Source organism: Ceratotherium simum, chromosome 8 (assembly GCF_057802395.1).
Source record: "Ceratotherium simum simum isolate JZ-2026a chromosome 8, ASM5780239v1, whole genome shotgun sequence".
Lineage (NCBI taxonomy): Eukaryota > Metazoa > Chordata > Mammalia > Perissodactyla > Rhinocerotidae > Ceratotherium > Ceratotherium simum.
The window spans coordinates 77,751,869-77,772,184 of NC_141907.1; the positions used below are offsets into that span (position 1 = coordinate 77,751,869).

Sequence of the window (20,316 nt, forward strand, 5' to 3'; positions counted from 1 at the left end):
ATTACTTAACATCTGCAGGCCTGTTTCCTTACTTTGTAAAGACAGCCTTCTTGTAAGGGTTGAGATTATACACATAAAACAACCTAGCACAATATTATCATACTGTCTATATATTATATAAAATATTATAGATTATAATATATCAAATATTACACTATATAGTCTTATTATGCTATTTATAGTTATTGTGCTATTTGTTACTATTCTATTTAACAACCCCCTAGCCAACCTGGAGAAACAGGCAGAAGCGCGCTTCCCAGGCAAAGAGGCGGGTACCAGTTACCATGACAACAGCGCGCGCCTGGACACTTTCCGCTCTCGCGTCGCTGGGGAAGAAAAAAGCCTAGGCTGCGTGTTGCGTCATCACTACGCGCTCGTTGGGACTCTCCGTGCTTTTTAGGAAGGTCCCGGCCCGGCTACCGTCCCCCCCACGCTGGGAATTATTTTTTTTCTTTTCAACCTTTGTTACATCGCATCGAGGCTGCAAGAGTGTAAGTATCTCGGGGAGAAATGAAAGAGAGCAAGGGAGTGAGCATGAAAAGAGATGCCGCAGCACACTCTCCACCTCTGAACCTTCCTTGTGATTTCTTGATCCTATCGGCTTCCTCTCAGCTGGGATCGCGCCGCGTCAACTTCCGGGCGGGTGCCCGCCAGCACGGCCTCTGCCGCTCCCCTTCTTTGGCCTCTTTGTGTCCCGCCGTGTCGAGGCTCGGGCCCTCGCACGTCCTTTCTGGAGGCAGGGGCACCGTAGTGCAGGGAGCCTCTTACTGTGGGCGGGCGCGCGGCCCGCAGGGGGGTTGGAGTGGGAACGTGCCTGCGCGTGCTGGGGTAAGAGGAGGTTGCACGAGGGTCAGCTCGTGGTCCCAGGAAGGAGGGGCGGGAGGGGGGAGGGGGCGGACGAAGGCGAGTGAAGAGAGCAATGGAAAATTTTAAAAAGGTACCCCTGAGCACCTTCTGATTGTTGTGGCCTAACAATGAGGCGCAGCCATAATAATCATCCTGAGCCACTAGCATGTTTGCGATCTCTTAGCTGCCTTGGGAATGAACTGCTATGGCTTTGTATTTTATATTGTTTTCATGGCCTGTTTTTCTCTTTATTTTTTCCCGGCAGATAGTTCATTTAAAGCTCCCAATCCCCCAGGGTGGTGGTTTCTACCAGTATGAATCTTTTCAACCTGGACCGTTTTCGCTTTGAGAAAAGGAGTAAGATTGAGGAAGCGCCTGAAGCAACCCCTCAGCTCTCCCAGCCCGGCCCTTCTTCACCAATTTCTCTTAGTGCTGAAGAGGAGAATGCTGAAGGGGAAGTTAGCAGGGCAGGCACCCCTGATTCAGATTTAACTGAAAAAACAGGTGAGTTACAACGTTGCAAATTGATGTAGCGTCAAGAGATATTTTTTAAAAGATGAAAGCTGCAAGACATCCTAATTTTTATTCTTGAGATCATGCATACTGATGTGTTGTCCTTCACCATGCCCTTTTAGATACAGCTTTTCACTGCCATAGGCACCATGTGCCTCCAACTGAGTATCCGTCCGTAGTTGCTTCACTTTTACATGCGTTCTTAGAATATGGCCCAATGATGGAAGTTGAAATCAGAATTTAGGTCATCATTAGGTCAGAATGGTTGCTACTGGAAGAGAAACTAGGTGATTCAGCCCTACGATAGACTTTGAGGCTGTTATTGCCAGATGTTTACATTCATTCCAGTATTCCTCCAAAAAATATTGATCACCTGCTGTGAGCTAGACTTTATTCAAGGTGCTTGAAGACAACCACTGTGAATAAATGAAAATCGGATCACATTCATATTTTGCCACCACTTGACTTCCTGGAGATTCCAAAGTACAAATGAATAATTAGTGTTCTTCATGGTAAATGAACCATTTTTAACCTCTTCAGCAGATTGTCATGGACAGTAGGATTTGAGAAGCCAAAAATTAGCATCTCTGTTTTAATCCGTGTTGTCTGGACAGTTAACAATTAGATTATACTTGAACTCTTACTATGTTTTAGGCATAGTGCTGAGTGTTTCACATTCTCTAATTTGCGCAACAATCACGCAAGATATTGTTATCCATATTTTGCAGAAATGAGACCCAGGGAGGTTAAGTTGTTAGGAAGCTGGTAGAAATGGAATTCAAATCCAAGCAATCTAATTCCTGAGCATAAACTTTTAATTGTTTACATTATACAGTTTCTTATGAGGGGTGAGAGGGATATTAAAAGCTTTAATGTTTATTTCAATAATACCTTTTTTTTAATGCAAAACTAAATATTTCACAAGCAGCTTTAAATTAATGTGGCCCTGACAAGATTGGTAATATGTATGTCTTCACCCTTGGTATCCCTATTTTGTTTGCTATCTTCTACCTAAATGCAACGGTGATGGTAGAGTCCCTACAAGTTAACATGAGAATAACATTTTAAACTTCTCTGGTGTAATTGGAACATGGTGGAATGATTTGGTAGGTTGTATTAAGTGAAAGTTAGCAGTCCAATTTTGAAAGGCTTTGTTTGTCTAAAGAGTTTTGAACTTGTCTGAATTCTGTGGGGAACCTCTGAAGGATTTTAAGCACAGGAGTGACATCCATTTGTTCTTTCAACAGATATTTGATTTGCGTAACATGCTGTATTTAATGTCTAAACATCCAGGTACTTTAGTATTTTAACAGTAAATATATTAATCTATTTCTTATGTAGTTAGGGCAGGGAAAGTCAGAGTGTAGGCATGGGATTTTGAGTCCTTAGAAGTCTCTGTTTCATGTTAGTTAAAGGGGATATTGGACAAGTCACTTAAAATCTGAGATCCACAATTTTTTCATCTCTAAAATAAAAGCATTTTGTAAACTGGAGTTGAGTGGAATGTTTTAGTTATTTATCAACATGAGTAATATGAAATTCTTATTTGCCTTTTCTAATCAAAAGATGTTTTTCTGCCTTTTTCTTTCTGTTTGAAGAGACTTCACTCATTTTCTCTTTATTGGGACTTTTTCTTTTCATACATAAATTCCTCTTAGAAACTAAGATTGCCTTTAGGAATCACATAGTGAGTCTTGATGACACTGGGAAAGTTTGTTCTGGGATTGTTGAGAATTCATCCTATTAGAAATAGAGAGCTTTGCTTTAAGAAAAGATTATTGTAAATGATACTGAGTTTTAGAGAATCTTGAAAACTAAAGCTAAGTTTAGGCTTTACCTTATAGGTACTAGGGATCCATTAAAGACTGCAGATAGAAGAGTAAGATGATGAAAGAAAGTTATTTTGTGGAAAAATCAGTCTAGCAATTGTGAGTACTATACATTATAGAGAGTACGGTTTGAAGGGAGAGAAATCGTTTAAGAAGCTCTTATAATGTAAACTTGATGGCAGTAGAAATGGAGAACAAGATGTGAGAAATTTCCAAGTAAGAGAAGGGCAAGGTTTTACAACAAGATCCATGGTAGGAATGAGATAAAATGAATGTTAAGAGTTTTCGCTTGGATAAATTGAATAAATAAAAAGATAGTTCTGTACATCAGAATAAGTATGAAGTACCCATCATAAGCTATTGGGCATGCATTTGAAAATTGAGCTAAGAATCAAAGGTGCTGCCTGCAATTTAGTGTGTTGGAGTAGACCAAAGTCAACTTAACAGTGTGGGGTGGGGGGGCCTGCTGAATTGAGTGTTATGGCTTGGGCCTGTGGAGAGGACAAGATACTGAAGTTAGATTTAAGATCAGGACTGGATATGGAGATTGGGGAATCATCACTGGGGTACAAATACTGACCTTACTTTCTTTATCATCATATGGTAACTTACTCTGCCATTGCAGGATAGTGCTGTATTTATTTACAGTAGGTTAGGATCTAAGTCAGCTTATAGGATGGAAATTGTATATAGTTGAGATGACCTGTAATCACTCTTTTTCAGCTATTCCTCTTTTATCTAATATGAGTTAAGATTTTATTCATTACCATTCTCCTTCAGTTACTATGCAGCAGATACACTCTTCCTTGAATATGCCAAGCACAGTCCAGTCTTTCCTTCTTCACATTTGCTCTTTGCCTCCAAGACCCTTTGTGCCGATATTTGCATATGAGTCAGCTCCTTCTTTCCTTAGGGCTTAGTGAAATGTTACCTTTTTTAGAAGGCCTTCACTTGATCACTTTCTCTGAAGTAGCAACTCCCCTCCCCCCCAGTTTTACTCACTGTATTTTTCTGTATAATATTTATTACTACCTAACATTACATTATGTATTTGTCTCCCCCTTATTAGAATACAGTCACGCATTGCTTATGACGGGATACATTCTGAGAAATGTGTTTTAGGCGACCTCGTCATTGTGTGAACATCATAAAGTGTTCTTACACAAACCTAGATGGTATAGCCTAGTACACAGCTAGGCTATATAGTACTAATCTTATGGGACCACCGTCGTATATGCAATCTGTCATTGACTAAAACGTTATGTGACACATGACTGTATAAGATCCATGAGAGCAGAGATCTTGTCTGTCTTGTTCACCTATTCATCCCCATTGCTCAGAACAGTGACTGGCGTATTGAAGGAAGGAGTATTGGTTGGTAAGTGGGTGATATTAGTACTTTGTAGATATTTTTAAAATATCTCTCCTGCTCTCTATGATCTTGAAACAGTCCCTTAGCCATCAGGCATTCTTCAGCCATGGATACTTTACTTTTGGTACAGGACAGGCTCCTTTCTTTTTTTTTTTTTTTGTTTGTGAAGAGGACTAGCCCTGAGCTAACATCTGATGCCAATCCTCCCCTTTTTTCCTTGAGGAAGATCAGCCCTGGGCTAACATCCGTGCCCATCTTCCTCTACTTTATGTGGGACAGTCTCCTTTAATCCAGTCTTTGGATGTGAGGGCATACACTTAACCTGTGGGTACCTTCCCTCCTCCCCTCCCCAGGTTTATTTTACTCTCACAATGGCCAAAGTTATCAATGGTTATTGCTTATACTTTATTTCTCTTTTTTCTTTGACTTTTTTGGGAGCATAGTGGGTTTGGAGGGAATAAAGCAATGGCAGATGAGTGAGCCTACAGTGTTTTATGCACAAAGGATAAAATTATGAACAAAGCATGATCCTCAAGGAGCACTGAGAGGAAAGGACATGTAGATTTATATAGTTAAAATGGTACATAACTCATGTAATAGGGGAGGATATTAAGCAGTGTAGGACCATAATCCAATTCACAAATGATTAAATTATCCATTCTTCCTGGGGAGGATCAAGAAAAGTCATAGATGATTTTGAGTGGACCCTAAACAATGAACATTGCTTATTCAGTGAACAAGGGATGAAAATATATGTTGCCTTGAAGAGTCTGTGGTATGTGTATGGGAACGGAGAGGTTATCTATGGAAGAGGAGGTTTAGGGCAATATAGATGAAGCTGAAAAGATAGAAATGTAAACTGTTGGGTTGTGAGGGGTCAGGGAGGATGGACTTTATTTGGTACACGCTTTAGAGCATTTCAGTATGGGAAAGCCATTAATGAAGCTGTTGTATTCATTGAAGCGTAAATGTAGGGAAATGACGGTAGAGATGACAGAGGAGGCAGTTTAGGAAAGTTTTAAGTGACGTGTGTTAGATGGTATTTGATGATCAGTTAAATGTGGAGGATTTAAAGATAACTTGAATCCAACTTGGTTGGATGGCTGAGTGGCACTATCAACTGAATTAGGCAACTAGGATTAGGAGGAAGATACTAAAACATATTGAGTTTGAGTCACCTCTCATATTTCAGTAGCAAGGTCTAGGAAAGAGTTGAACATTAGAGTTGGAGCTCAGAGAGTGGTCGAAACCAAAAAATGTCTTAAGCAAGGTGTATATTAAGAAGCATCAACATTTAGTGGTGGACAGAGGAAGGGAAACCAATGAAAGATATGATATAAAGGATGATTAGAATAGTCATAGAAAATGATAAGGCCCTGGGAGCTAAAGAAAGAGAGTTTCCAGTTTGGTGTATTATGAACAATATCAAATGCTATAGAGAAGTCAAGTTGGATGGGGACTGCTGAGACCCCACTTTCCTTGGAAATTAAAAGTTACTGTTGATCTTTAACAGACAGTTTCAGTAGAAAGGTAAGGAGGTGAAGACTATTCTTTCAAGAAGGGAAGAGAGAAGCAGCTTGACAGGGAAGCAATGTCAAGAAAAGATGTTTCAGGACTGTTGAAAATTGAGCATATTTGTTGACCAAGGACAAGAAGCTAGTGAAGAGGAAAAGGATCAAGGGAGGGGAGGTATCTGAAGAGAGGCATCAAGAGAATGGGAATGGGAGCACAGCTGGACTGTTTAACTTTGCAAAGGAATAGAGACACAGTTTACTGGGGGAGAAACAGTGAAAGATAAAAATCGATGGGTTCATAGGTTATTTTGAGGTTGAAATGGAGGAAAGTTTTAGTTTATGCTTGATGAATTTCTTTTCTTGGTGAAATAGATTGTCTTCTAAAGTGATTGCCATTTTAATGTGGTTGTCGTGTTGAAAGTAACCGTTGTTAGTGAGAGAAAGAGTTTAAAGTTATACCAGTTATCAAAAAGATTTCCAGAGAGCACTGCTCTGCCACGTACAGATTGTGTGATCTTGAGTAAGACATCAGCGTTTTTGGACATCACTGCCTTTGTCTAGATGTTCCTCTGAAGTCCCTACAAACAGTAAAATGGATATGATCCTTTGAATGATAAAGCTGAGGGTATCATTTTGGTGTCATGATTCTGTAACCATCGGGTGATACTCAGTCCTTTTTAGGTGTGTGCCCAAAATGTGAATCGTCACTGTATCTTTAGATAGTCATTCTAGTTTCTCAATACCTGTTAGTGTTAGTTGAAAAGCAGTACCTGGTAAAAGGGTTACTGTTGAGTTGTTTTAATAGAAAGTACAATGAGTACTCATACTTAAGTAAAAATCTTAAGTACATTTTAAATGTACCTCTTTTGTATGTGTTTTCCTTCTCTACCTTTTTACTTTCCATGCTTAGCTATTGTTTTCTTCAAAATAAAATGTTATATAAAAAACTAAATGATACAATATTGTATAATGAAGAGAGAATCTTCTGTAATCCTTGTTTAGTTTTGGTGTCTATTCTTTCACTTTTTTTTTCTACCTGTTTATATTTCAGGTTTTTAAACTAAAATAGCATTATATTAATATAGGTATTGTAATGCAACTTGCTGTTAATTAAAGAATAGAATTTTTTATACTTTCCATGTCAGTCCATATAAAATATGCTATACCTCAATTTTTTTAAATGACTACAGAGTGTCTTATTATATAGATGTATTATAATTTATATAGTTTCCTATTGACAGACATTGGTTGTTTTGGTTTTTTTCTTTGTGTTTTTGCTTTCAAAAGAATGCCATGGTGACCATCCTTGTACACAGATATTTTTGCATATGTGCAATCTGTGGAAAAATTCCTGGAAATGGAATTATCAGATTAGAGGGAATATAAGTAATATTTCAGTAATTGCCAAATCACCCTACACAAAAGTTTTACCAGTTTGCACCAGACTACAGCTTGGTTTTCAGATGTCTGCTTTTTCATAACAGGCCAAAATATTGAGAACTTTTTAAATCTTGTCAGGCTATTAGGCAATATAATTGCTTTACTTTTTTATTTTTAAGGTTAAGTATGTCTTCATAAATCTATTAGCCGTTTGGATTTTTTCTGTGTTCCTTTCTTTTTTTCTTTTTCTGTTAAGTGATTTGTATTTTTATTCTTTTAATTCCCTGTTTGCGATGGAGAATTTTACACTTCTATGTGGTCAGTTTGTTCATCCTTTTCTTTAAGGCTTCTGGGTTTTAGGTCCTGATCAGGCAGGTGTTCCCTACTACCACATTATAAATAAATTCATCCATATTTTCTTCTAGCACATCTGTGTTAATTATATTTTTCATTGTAGTGAAATATACGTAACATAAAATTTACCATCTTAACTTTATGTGTACACGTCAGGGAGTGTTAAGTACGTTCACATTGTTGTACAGCCAGTCTTCAGAACTCTTTTCATCTTGCAAAAACTGAAACCCTACCCATTAAACAATTCCCTCCTACCCCTAGCCCCTGGCAGCTACCCTTATACTTTCTTTCTCTATGAATTTGACTACTTTAGTTATGTCATAAAAGTGGAATCATACAGGATTTGTCTTTTGTGACTGGCTTATTTCACTTTACGTAATGTCTTCAAGGTTCATCCATGTTGTAAGATGTATCAGAATTTCCTTACTTTTCAGGCTGAAAAATATTCCGTTGTGTATATATATCTACATTTTGTTGATCCATTCATCTATGGATGGGCACTGGGTTGCTTCCACCTTTTGGCTATTGTGAATAATGCTGCTGTGAACACGAGTTTACAAATATTTCTTCGAGACCCTTATTTCAGTTCTTTCAGGTATATACCCAGAAGTGGAATTGTTGGATCGTTAAGAAATCACCATATGTTTTTCATAGCAGCTGCGCCATTTTGCATTCCTACCAACAGTTCACAAGGGTTCCAGTTTCTCTGCATCCGTGCCAACACTTATTTTCTGTTGGGTTTTTTTTTTTTTTTTTTTTGATAGCCAAACGAATGGATACAAGTTGGGTTGGTTTTTGGCTTGTTTTTTTTTTTTTCCAGGGAAAGATTCTCCCTGAGCTAACATCTGTCACCAATCTTCCTGTTTTTTTTCCCCCTCTCTAAAGCCTCACTACATAGTTGTATATTCCTAGTTGTAGGTCGTTCTAGTTCTTCTATGTGAGCTGCCACCATAGCATGGCGACTGGCAGACAGGTGGTGTGGTTCCGTGGCCGGGATGTGAACCCCGGGCCGCGGATGCAGTAAGCACTGGAACTTGAACCACTCCTAGGCCATCAGGGCTGGCTCATGAGTTGGTTTTTGTGTTGATTTTTTTTAACTTTATATCTCATCTGGAATTTATTTTGTTATAAGGACTAAAGAAAGGATGATAATTTTCTCCTTTGCTCATTGAAATTTACTAGTCAGTTGTCCCAAAACCATTTATTGACAAATCCTTTTTCTTATATTTGAAACATCATCATTATAGTCTAAATTTCCATGTATATTTTCATTTATGGGCCATTAATCTGTTTCTCTAATCTTACATTAGTTTACCACATTATTTTAAATCTTGTAGTGTTACGACATATATGATGTATTGTAGGTTTTTATATGTTTTTTCTTGCTCTTTGACCTGAAAGTTCCAAGTGGTTTCTAAAGTTTTTCTTTCTTTTTTAAATTACTAGGTAGCTGAAATTTTGCTTCAGTGTTTTTGTCAACATTTACTTCTACTTACACTGTTTTGTGACCAGAGAATATGGTCTGTGGTGTTTCTTTCTTGGCACATTTACTGAGATTTTCTTTGTGCCTTAATACACAATCAATTTCTGTGACCATTCTCAGAGTACTTGAAAAAAAAGACATAATCTAAGTATAGATTTAATTGTATGCCAAATAATAGATGAGTTTTATTATTCATATCATTTTTTTCAAACTGTGAATCACAAACATTGTGTCATAAAGTCAATTTCTTGGATCCTGACTAAATACATTTAACTATTTTTTTTTAAAGATTTTATTTTATTTATGTTTGTCCCCCCCAAAGCCTCAGTAGATAGTTGTATGTCATAGCTGCACATCTTTCTAGTTGCTGTATGTGGGACGCAGCCTCAGCATGGCCGGAAAAGCGGTGCGTCGGTGCACGCCCGTGATCCGAACCCGGGCTGCCAGCAGCGGAGTGCGCACTTAACCGCTAAGCCACGGAGCCGGCCCTAACTATTTTTTAATGGAGTAGAATAAGTAGAAAATTAACAAAGTATCATTTATAGTAAAGCTTCTGAAACTTTTGTTTTGGTTATATATGTCTGTCTATCTAACAGTCTGTGTGTTTAGGGTGATAATCTATGATGTGTCTCTTACATTGAGTCCCAGTCAAACATGTTTGAAAAACACTGTTCTATATCTTAATTATTTTTGTGCTTTCTTCTCTCTTAAGAGCTTAGGGAGGAGAGTCAAAGCCTCATGTTTGTCTCTGTTGACTTTTTGTCTTATATATCCTGCAGTCTTTATGCATTTCATTACTCGTATGCAGTTGTGACGTATGTCACTTATATTTTTATTGTGGGTATAAATTCTGTTATTAAAAAGTACCTCTCTCAGGTTTAACATTTTTGCCTTGTCCACTGTTAAAAGCATGACTTTCTTTTTTCCTTTACATTTTTTCTATTTATCTCTATCTTTTCTTTTGGCTTAAACCTGAAATGTTTCTTCATTCTCAGTTCTCATTTCAGCTTAAGAGTGGTGTATTAGAAACTACTCATCAGTCTTGTATTCAGTGTATTCTTTGTTTTTTTTCTAGAGCTTTCCTCAGAGAGATAGTTTAATTTGTATAAGATGCTACACGTATTTCCCTATCTACTATGACATTCAAATTAAGACTGTCCAGATTTTATAATCTATTGTTTTGGTAATAACTCTTTTAAAAGAGCAAATATATGATGTGTTTTACTTGGTATTCAAAGCAAGTGCTTTGAAAATCAGTTGCCGTGTTAGAGAAGTGAGCCATGTAGAGCAATACATGATTAGAATATCAAAAGTGGCACACTAGTGTAAATCTGCAGGACAGGTGTAAAGATTTATGTGTTTTCATTTTACTTTGGGAGATCACCTTTATTTGTGGATTATCAAATTGATTTAGACTATTTCCGTGTGAACTCATAGTCTCCCAGTAGTGATTTTTTTGTTTTTGTTTTTGAGTGGTCCTTAGTCTTAGACAACACTTGGAAAGGTGAAATCAGTGGCAGGCTTAAATGCTTCTTTTGTTTCATGGAAAGTGGACTGAGATATGAGAATGGGTGCAAGCATACTGGAAAAACTTGAGATAGACGATTGTCTTCTGTTGTGCATTCCACTCGTGAGGAATTTCATTTGGAACTACTCCCTGGAACCTTGGAATCTTCTTCCATATGCTAATGATGCAGGTTCCCATTACCTTTGGTAATGAGAAAATATCATCATTTTCTGTCTCTAAAACATGATAGGCTTTTTTGTTTTTATATGAAAGGACAGGCTGTTTTTCCTCATGTTACTTTAGCATTTTGTTTATTCCTCTCTCATGGCACAAATTATGTCTCATAACATAGTTATTTGTGTACATGGCTACTTAGCTCCTATTATTAGTTTCTTTAGGGGAAGTTGAACTGTAACTTTTTTTTCTTTACTATCCCCTACCTCCTGGTACAGTGTCTTAAACACAGAAGGCATTCAGCAAATGTCAGAATTGAATAGTAGCCAATTGTCTTCATAATTGTTCTGCTTTTCGCCATTCCTTCCTTGATTTTTGTATTTTTCTTTTTTGTTTCCTGTCTCCTTTGTGCTGCTGCTTAAAAGTGCTTGTTTGCTTTGGGTCAGAAAGCATCATTGCATCAGGAATATCTTTTTGACCATTGGCTCTTAGCTGTTTTTGCTGTTGCTTACTTTCAAAAATAGTCCAAACAAACAAATCTGAGCATTCAGCCCTATTCTAATTCTAGATTATTGACTGTGTTGGAAAGTTGATATTTTATACAAACAAGCTTTTACTGTATCTCATCAGTTCTCAAAGTGTAGTCTGTGAACCTAAAACCCGAAAGGGGGTTGACAAGATCAAAACTATTTTTATAATAATATTAAGATGTTACTTGCCTTTTTTGCTATGACGATATTTGCACTAATGGTGCAAAAGCAATGGTAGGTAAAATTGCTGATGCCGTATCACCAAACAAGGCTAAGACTCCAATCTGTCCTACTAATCATTGTGTTCTTAAAATTTTTTAAACGCCACTTTCACTTAAGAATGTTTTTGATAAGACGGTAAAAACTGTTACTTTTGTTAAATCTCAACTTAGCAGTAGGCATCTTTTTAATATTTTGTGAAACAAAATGTGAACTGCCCTTTGCTGCACACCAGAGTACAATGGTTATCTCAAGGGAAAGCATTTGAATAATTGCTTTGAGTTGTGAGCTGAGCTTGTCGTTTTTTTCACAGAACACCATTTTTACTTGAAAGAATGACAAACTATAGTTATGCAGACTTAGGTATTTAGCAGACATTTTCTCAAAAATAAACAGTGATATCAAGGAAAACAAATGATAGTATTTATTGCAATAGCTAAAATTCCAATTTTCAAAGGAAAATTTGGATTGTGGAAAACTATTATTTACTACTGTAGGTTTGACAGTCTCCAGATATTTAGAAATCAGTGGTGACATTGATGAATATAATTTTTTTTAATTTTTTGGGTGAGGAAGCTTGACCCTGAGCTAACATCTACTGCCAGTCTTCTCTTTTTTTTGCTAAGGAAGATTGACCCTAAGTTAACATCCATGCCCATCTTCCTCTGTTTTGTATGTGGGACGCCACCACAGCATGGCTTGGTGAGCAGTGCATTGGTGCAGCCCCTGGATTCGAACCTGTGAACCCCGGTCCGCCCAAGCAGATCTCGTGAACTTAACCACTGCACCACCGGGCTGGCTCCCCACACACGATGTTACAAAATAATGCATGGGTTAATAAAGGTCCATTAAAGTGCAAGACAGACAGTGGATTTTAATAAAACAATGCAAAAGTTTATTCATATGGTTTCAGATTCCACATTGCAGCTAACCTTTAAAAATTTGGGTTTAGTGTCAAAGAAGAGTAATGTAAAAAGGCTATGAAAATATTCCTCCCTTCCCTAACTATATAACTGTGGGAGGCATGATTATCTTCATAAACCTAACAAAAGCAATACTACAACAGATTAATTGCAGAAGCAGATATGAGAATCTGGCTATCTTCTGTTAAACCAGAGATTTTCAAATACAAATGTAAAACATTGCCACTCTTCTCACTAAATTTGTGGAGTGAGGAGAGGAGGTATAGTTTTCATAAAAATATATTATTTATGTGTTTAATAAATAAATATTTAAACATTTTCTAAGTTTCTATTTTCTAATATGGTAAATTTCATAGATATAGCCAACATATACAAAAGCTGTGTGGGGCCCTCAATGTTTAAGAGTGCAAAGGGGTCCTGATTTTGAGAAATGCTGTTGTTTTATAACCTTCCCTCATCCCTTGTATTACCATACCACTTACTCTGTTAGTCACCGGCCAGTCAGGCTATGGGGATGCCACTTGGTTTCAGTGCAGTTTTCACGTTTAATGTATATATTTTGGTGGTATATATTATATATCCAGTAAAAGCTCTAAGTAATTGAGTACATGGAGAATAAGCCACACTACCTTTTTTTTTTCCTGTCTCATTAACTAAGTATATTAAACATTAGTTTTAAAAATTGGTGTGTCTTCACCATATATTTTTGTACTATAATCTGTATAAAATAAGGTGAGAAAGTTAAAGAAAAGATGAATATGTAATCAAGTTCAAGAAATGCTAGTTTTCCTAATACTCTAATAGAATTTTTAGACCCCCAAGCAGTTAGGTATTTAAATGGCTAGTTTTGAAAAGGTTATTCTTCATTTTGAATAAAGAGATTTTATAAGAAAAGTGGCCAATCCAAATCATTTTGCCATAGCCCTTTTAAAACATAAGAAAGCAGGACACCATTGTTGAACTGTTCAAATGATGTGCATTAGTTTTAGGTCAGATTTTTGAGGGGCCAGCCCAGTGACATAGTGGTTAAGTTCGTGTACTCTGCTTCAGCGGCCTGGGGTTCACAGGTGTGAATCCCAGGTACGGACTTAGGCACCACTCGTCAACCAATGCTATGGCGGCATCCCATATACAAAATAGAGGAAGATGGGCCCCGCTGTTAGCTCAGGGCCCATCTTCCTCAGCAAAAAGAGGAAGATTGGCAAGGGATGTTAGCTCAGGGCCAGTCTTCCTCACCAAAAAAAAAAATTTTTTTGATATAGTAAAGATCTAAATTTTTAGTTTTATGTGTGATTTGTGATATATCAGGAACATTTCGTAAAAGCATAGTTTGTAGTACCTTTGTACTTATTTTACAGGAGTTGGACTATAATTTTATTACTTTCCATAATTATCAGAGTTTGTAATTGTCTTCATATTTATGTCAGTTAACATAGCTGTGATTTGTTCCAATGCCAAGTTTTTCACCCAGGGCACAGTCTACATTTATAAAATCGTTCTTTTGGAAAAAACGTCATTTGCTTTTTGGTGGTGTTGCTAGGACTTCATTGTAGGAAGTAAAGAAGTGTTGTTGTATCCTTGAGGCAAATAGTAGTTATGTAGGTCTTGGTTAATGTTATTTACAAATATAGCTCATGAGCCTCATAGTAATTTTTGCTACTGTTTTGTGACAGTTAATGGGGGGAGGCCAAGAGTTTTAGAGTGTAACAATTTAGACTTTGGAGCTTGGATTTCAGATCTGCTACTTTCTCCTGTATAACTTTGAGTAAGTTGCTTTCTCTAAACCTTAGTTTATCTGTAAAATGGTAATATAATGTGTGCCCTTGGGGTTATTGTGAGGATTAAAAATGTTTGTGTTTCCCTTGAGGACTTGATAGTGACCTAAAAAGTAGTTAATGGTAGCTATTGTTTTTTAAATTGACACCTTTGAACTGAAGATTCATGTGGTCATTGTTTTTTAAAATACACTCACTAGACCAAGGCACTGACTACTTTCACTTTAGTATGAATTCCTTAAATCTGATCTCTTCTTCCTCGAATATACAAGGGAGAGTAATTTTTGAACTCAGGCCTTGGAGATAGGAGATGTTGGTCGAATACTTTACCTCACCCGTTTTAGACAGACAGATGATGCCAACTTTATTAGTTTGTGAGGGCTGCCGTAACTAAATACTACAGCATGGGTGGCTTAAACAACAGGCATTTTTTTTCTCATAGGTCTGGAGGCTAGCATTCCAAGATCAAGGTGTTGACAGGTTTGGTTTCTTCTGATTCCTCTACTTAGCTTGCAGATGGCCACCTCACTGTGTCCTCACATGGCCTTTCCTCTGTGTATGCACATCCTTAGTGTCTCTCTCTTCTTATAAGGACATCAGTCATATTGGATTAGGGCCCCACCCTAATAGCCTCATTTTAACTTAATCACCTTTTGAAGGCCCTGTCTCCACATACATTACATTTTGAGGTACTGGGGGTTGGAACTTCATCATATGAATTTTAGAGGGGATGTAATTCAGCGTTTGCTTGAGAGCTAATGCTTATCGGATACTGGCCATGTGCTAATTACTGAACTAAATGCTTAAGATATATCATCTGATTTTATGTGCACATTAGCTCTGTGATTATTAGCATCTCTGTTTTACGGGTGAGGACACTGAGACTTAGAGAGAGTAAATAACTTGGCTAAGAGACACAACTGAAATTCAGCTCTTTTGGGCTCTAGTGTTCATGTTCTCAGGCAAGAACTGGGTACTAGGAAATACAAGCACAGAGAGAAAAGGATTAGAATATAAAACGCAAACCTCTGTTTTGCCATTTCCACTCACCTCTTGCTAGTAAGTAATCTGTGAAATGGAAAATCGTTTAACACCAGCCGTTGTTGACTGTTAATTTTTTCTTTAAAAAGTAGTAGGAATTTTTGGTTTTAGAGTGGAAACAGTGAATAAAGTTAAAGATTTTTAGCGCATGATTGTAATTATCAAAAACAAATTGTTTTATTTTCAAATTGCTCAAAATGCCTTTCTACTTTTCTTCTTTTGCAGAAGATTCTAGTGTTCCAGAAACTCCAGAAAATGAAAGAAAAGCAAGTATATCATATTTAAAGAATCAAAGAGGAATCCAGTATATTGATTTGTCTTCTGATAGTGAAGACATTATTTCCCCAAATTGCTCTAGTACAGTTGAAGAGAAAAAATTCAACAAAGACACAGTGATTATAGTGTAAGCAACCTAATAGATTCATTATATTTGCATGTGACATTTTTTCAGAAACAGTTACTTAATATGAAATATTGTAGTGACGCCCCCGCTCCCTGTTTTTTGGCCTTTTCCCGACTGCATCTTGGTTATTTTTCCCTAACTTAGAGCTGTAGAGAGGTACCGTGTGTGTGTGTGTGTGTGTGTGTGTGTGTGTGTGTTTCTGGCTAACAGGGATTTTCAGTAAAAGGTTTAGTGAGAGCAGATATTTAATTTTTTTAGCCCTCCATAGATAGGGGAGTTATTTTAACAAGTACATTTGCTCATCTATAACTGCTTTGTGATTTGGTCTTGAGTCCCAGTGTCAAATCCTTTTAACATTTTTTGGGCACATTCTATGAGCTAGCATGGAGCTTGTATTATAGTCAGGTAGAAAGACAATAAATAAGTAAAAAATGCAATATGTCAAATAATAAATATTTGGGCAAAAGGGAAGGGAAATTTGGAGTTCAAGGCTGTGGTAGGGGCATGGTTTCTAAAGAGCGCTGTTGGAAAAGGCTTCATTGAGAAGATGATGCTTGAGCAAAGACCTGAAGAGGGTAAGAAGGTGACCCATATGGATATGGTGGGGGCAGGGGGTGGTATCCTGTGCATTGGGAATAGCCTGTGCAATGACCCTGAAGTAGTATTACGCCTGGTGTTTTTGAGGAAAGTAGGGGACAAAAGATGCAGAGTGAAGGACCTGAGGTTACAGGTAAGGAGTAGGGTAGAGGAGGGGCTTAATCATGTTAAGTCCATAGGCTGTTTGGCTTTTATTCTAAATGAGATGGGAACCTAGTGGAGGATATTTTATTCCTGATGAGATGGGAAGCTAATAGAGCATATTGAGCAGAGGAGTAACATAATCTGACTTATATGTTTAAAAGGTCTTTGAGGCTGTAGGGGAGCAGTAGTGGAAGCATGAATACTGTTGTAATAACCCAGGTAAGAAATGATGGCTGCTTAGACCAGGCTAATGCTTATGGAAGTGATAAGAAGTGGTTAGATTCTTTTTTTTTTTTTTCTTTTAAACTTTTTTTTTTTTTGAGGAAGATTGGCCCTGAGCTACCATCTGTTGGCAATCTTCCTCCTTTTCTCCCTTGTTCTCCCCAAAGCCCCAGTAGATAGTTGTATGTCATAGTTGCACATCCTTCTAGCTGCTGTATGTGGGATGCCGCCTCAGCATGGCTTGATGAGCATTGAGTAGGTCCACGCCCAGGATCCGAACTGGTGAACCCTGGGCCACTGAAGCGGAGCACCTGAACTTAACTGCTATGCCACTGGGCCAGACCCAGAAGTGGTTAGATTCTGGATACACTTTGAAAGTAGAACAGAGAGGATTTTTTGATGCATTTCATATGGGGTGGGAGAGAAAGGAGTCAAGGATGACCCTGAGATTTTTCGTTTGAGGAACTGGAAGGATGGAGTCACCATTAACTGAGATAAGGAATACTGTTTTGAGTGTGGTTGGGAAGCACCTTTTGAAGGAAAGATCTGAAGTTCAGTCTTGAGCATGCTGTGATTGAGAAGACTCTTAGACATCTAAGCAGAGATATCAGGTAGGCAGTTGGATTTAGGACATTTGAGTTCTGGGGAGAGGTCTAGCTTACATATCTAAATTTCAGAGTTGTGAGAATATAGATTTGACATTTAAAGTCAAAAAAAAATGTGAAGTCATATGATTAGATGAAATCACTAAGTGACCCTAGTGTAGCTGGAAAAGGGAAGATCTCTTTGTTGAAGGACTTAGGCCATGGAAACTCTGGATTTTAGGAAAGGGGAGATGAGAAGAAACCTGTAGAAGGTTCTGAGAAGGAGTAGTCATTGAAGTAAGAGAAAAGTTAAAAGGTTGTGTGATCAGAAGCTAGGTGAAGCAAGTGCTGCAAGAAGTAGTGAGAGATCAAGACTGTCCGCTGCTAAGGGGAGGACTTGCTCTTCAAAGGAACTTCTTTTTATCATTAGCCATGACAAACATGCCTTTATCCTGAAATTCACTCTGAAATAAAAAAAAGTAAAGATCTGTGTGGGTAATCCTAAGGAAAATTGATATATTAGGACCCCACTTTTTACTTTTTATTTTGAAAAAATTTTAAACTTATAAGAAAGTTGCAAAAATAATATAATCACCTCCCACAATCCTTTCAAAAAAGATTCAGTCATAGTTAACATTTCCCCACATTTGCTTGTCACCTTCTTCATAAATAATAATTAACGTTGCTACTGAATCTTTTGCCTCTAATAATTTCACATTTATCTCCTAAGAACAAGGTCATTCTCTTACATAACAAAAGTAGCATTTCAGATTCAGAAATACAAAATCAACATGGGTACAATACTATTATCTATAATACAGTCCATATTTAAATTTTACCAGTTATCCCAATAATGTTCTTTATAATGGTACTACTCAAACTTCTGGTTTATAAATAAGATATGTGCCCTAGAATGTAAATCAACACACTGATTCTTTCACCAAGAAAGTCTTGTAATGAAAAAAAAAAAAATCTGCTGAACTAAGCAATGTGCTTAGTAATGTAGTTGTTTTACATTCTGGTGTAAGTTCCTTATCTTGTCACGGACAGATAACAAACAGTTTGAGTTCGAGGACTAGCAGTCAGTCCATGGACCGTACTTTGAGTAGTACTTCATAGTAATTTTTTTCCCCAGCATCATAATGTTGGATTTAGTTTGTCATGTCTCTTTAGACTCATTTAATCTGAAACAGTTTCTCAGCGTTTTTTTGTCATGATATTGACCTTTGAAGGTCACAGGCCAGTTTTTTTACCATGTCTCAATTTATGTATACCTGATGTTTTTTCATAATTAAATTTAGATGAGTGGCAGGAATACTACGTAATGATTTTGTGTCCTTCTCAGTGTATCATGTTAGGAGACACACCGTTATCAGTTTGTCCCGTTATTGGTGAAGTGAACTTTAACCACTCAGAAACCTGCTAGGTTTCTCCTATAAGGTTACCATTTTCCCCTTTGTAATGATTACTCTGTAGGGAGATACTTTGAGACTGGATAATGATCCTTTTCCCTAGTGGACTTGCACTCAGTTAATTTTAGTATCTATTGATGATTCTTGCCTGAATCAGTTATTATAATGATAGTTGCAAAATGGTGGTATTCTGACTAGCATTCTAGAACTTATACTTTAATTATTTGGTATTCTATAGAATTTTCCCTTTCTTTCCTATTTATTCATATATTTATATAGTACAGTAAATATAAAAATGGAGTCATAGATGCTTATTTGTTCAGTGGATTATAATCCATTACTATCATTATTCATTGTGATGTTCAAATTGCTCAGCTTTGGCAGGCAAGGGCCCCTTCAAGCGGTCTCTGGTTTTGAGAAGGTCTTATCACTTTTTCAGCCTCTCACTTATGGCACAAGATGTTCCAGACTAGTACTTTGCCTATCCCAGCCTGAAATTAGAATTAGCCATTTCTCCAAGTAGCAATGGTTCCTTTTAGTAGGGAATGATATTTGAAAATCTGGGGAAAAGGAGGTGTTCTTTTCTTTGCTATTGGGTGAGGTGGCAGTTATGTCATTGCCCTTTAAACAGAATGGGCTAGGAAGTAAGAGAGAGGGAGGGAAAATGTGTGAGTGTTGTGTTTTTGTTTTTTTAAGTCCTGAGTTTATAACGATACCATTAATTCTGATCTACCACTACAAGGTTCTTCCTTGCCCCTCCTGTGTTTCCTTCTCTGACAGTGAGAACTGCTTCTACCAATATCAGTACATTTACTAATTTGCTCAGTTATCGAGTATATATAAAATAGTTTCAGAATTGCTATAATCATACCACTTGACCATTAAGCCCACTAAGAGTTCAAGATTTGTTTATAAGTTTTATTTTGTCTTTATATTGAACATAAAGGGTCAAAGTACTTGGATTATTTATTTAAATTTTACTCTATGTTATTCACTTGAAGTATAGTTTGGTTCATTAATTTCTGTTTGTATTCCTTTTAGGGGTTTTCCATTGTCCCTTTTTTTAAAATTTTATTTTTGAGTAAAAAAGATGCCAAAAATCATAACTCTGCATAGAGGGTGAACTCACACATGTGCTCAGAGAAGTATTACTTCCTGTCCCTTCTCCTTCCAACCCCCACCCTCCTCCCACCTCAGAACTAACCAGTTTGTGTAGTTTCTAGTCATACTTTGTTTCCCTTTCCTATGTCTTTTTTCTTCTTGTTTCTTATACAAAAGATAGCACACTACATTCATATATGTGTACATACTTTTGTTCTTTGTTTTATTCACTTAGTGGTATATATATCCTGGAAATCATATCAGCTCATAGAAATCCTTATTCTTTTCCACGACTCCGTAGTACTGCATTGTCAGAATGCTCCATAGCTATAATCAGTACCCATGCATGGGCCATTTTGGTTATCAGGGTTTCTTAACCTTGACACTATTAAC

General features: G+C 37.2%; 1 protein-coding gene across 4 annotated transcripts in view; it reads left to right on the forward strand.

Moving 5' to 3' along the window:
- Positions 1–331: 331 nt before the first annotated feature.
- Positions 332–20,316, forward strand: part of SMARCAD1 (SNF2 related chromatin remodeling ATPase with DExD box 1) — a 77,342-nt gene continuing 57,357 nt past the window's right edge. For 3 of the 4 annotated variants that reach the window (XM_087434600.1, XM_014787895.2, XM_014787897.2), the window contains exons 1-3: positions 332–491; positions 1,112–1,350; positions 15,686–15,863. In XM_087434600.1, coding sequence (XP_087290726.1) covers positions 1,161–1,350; positions 15,686–15,863 — 368 coding nt within the window. In that variant the 5' untranslated portion in view covers positions 332–491; positions 1,112–1,160. Of the gene's footprint in view, positions 492–592; positions 829–1,111; positions 1,351–15,685; positions 15,864–20,316 lie in introns of those variants that run through there. The other variant, XM_087434601.1, reaches the window with a different exon arrangement.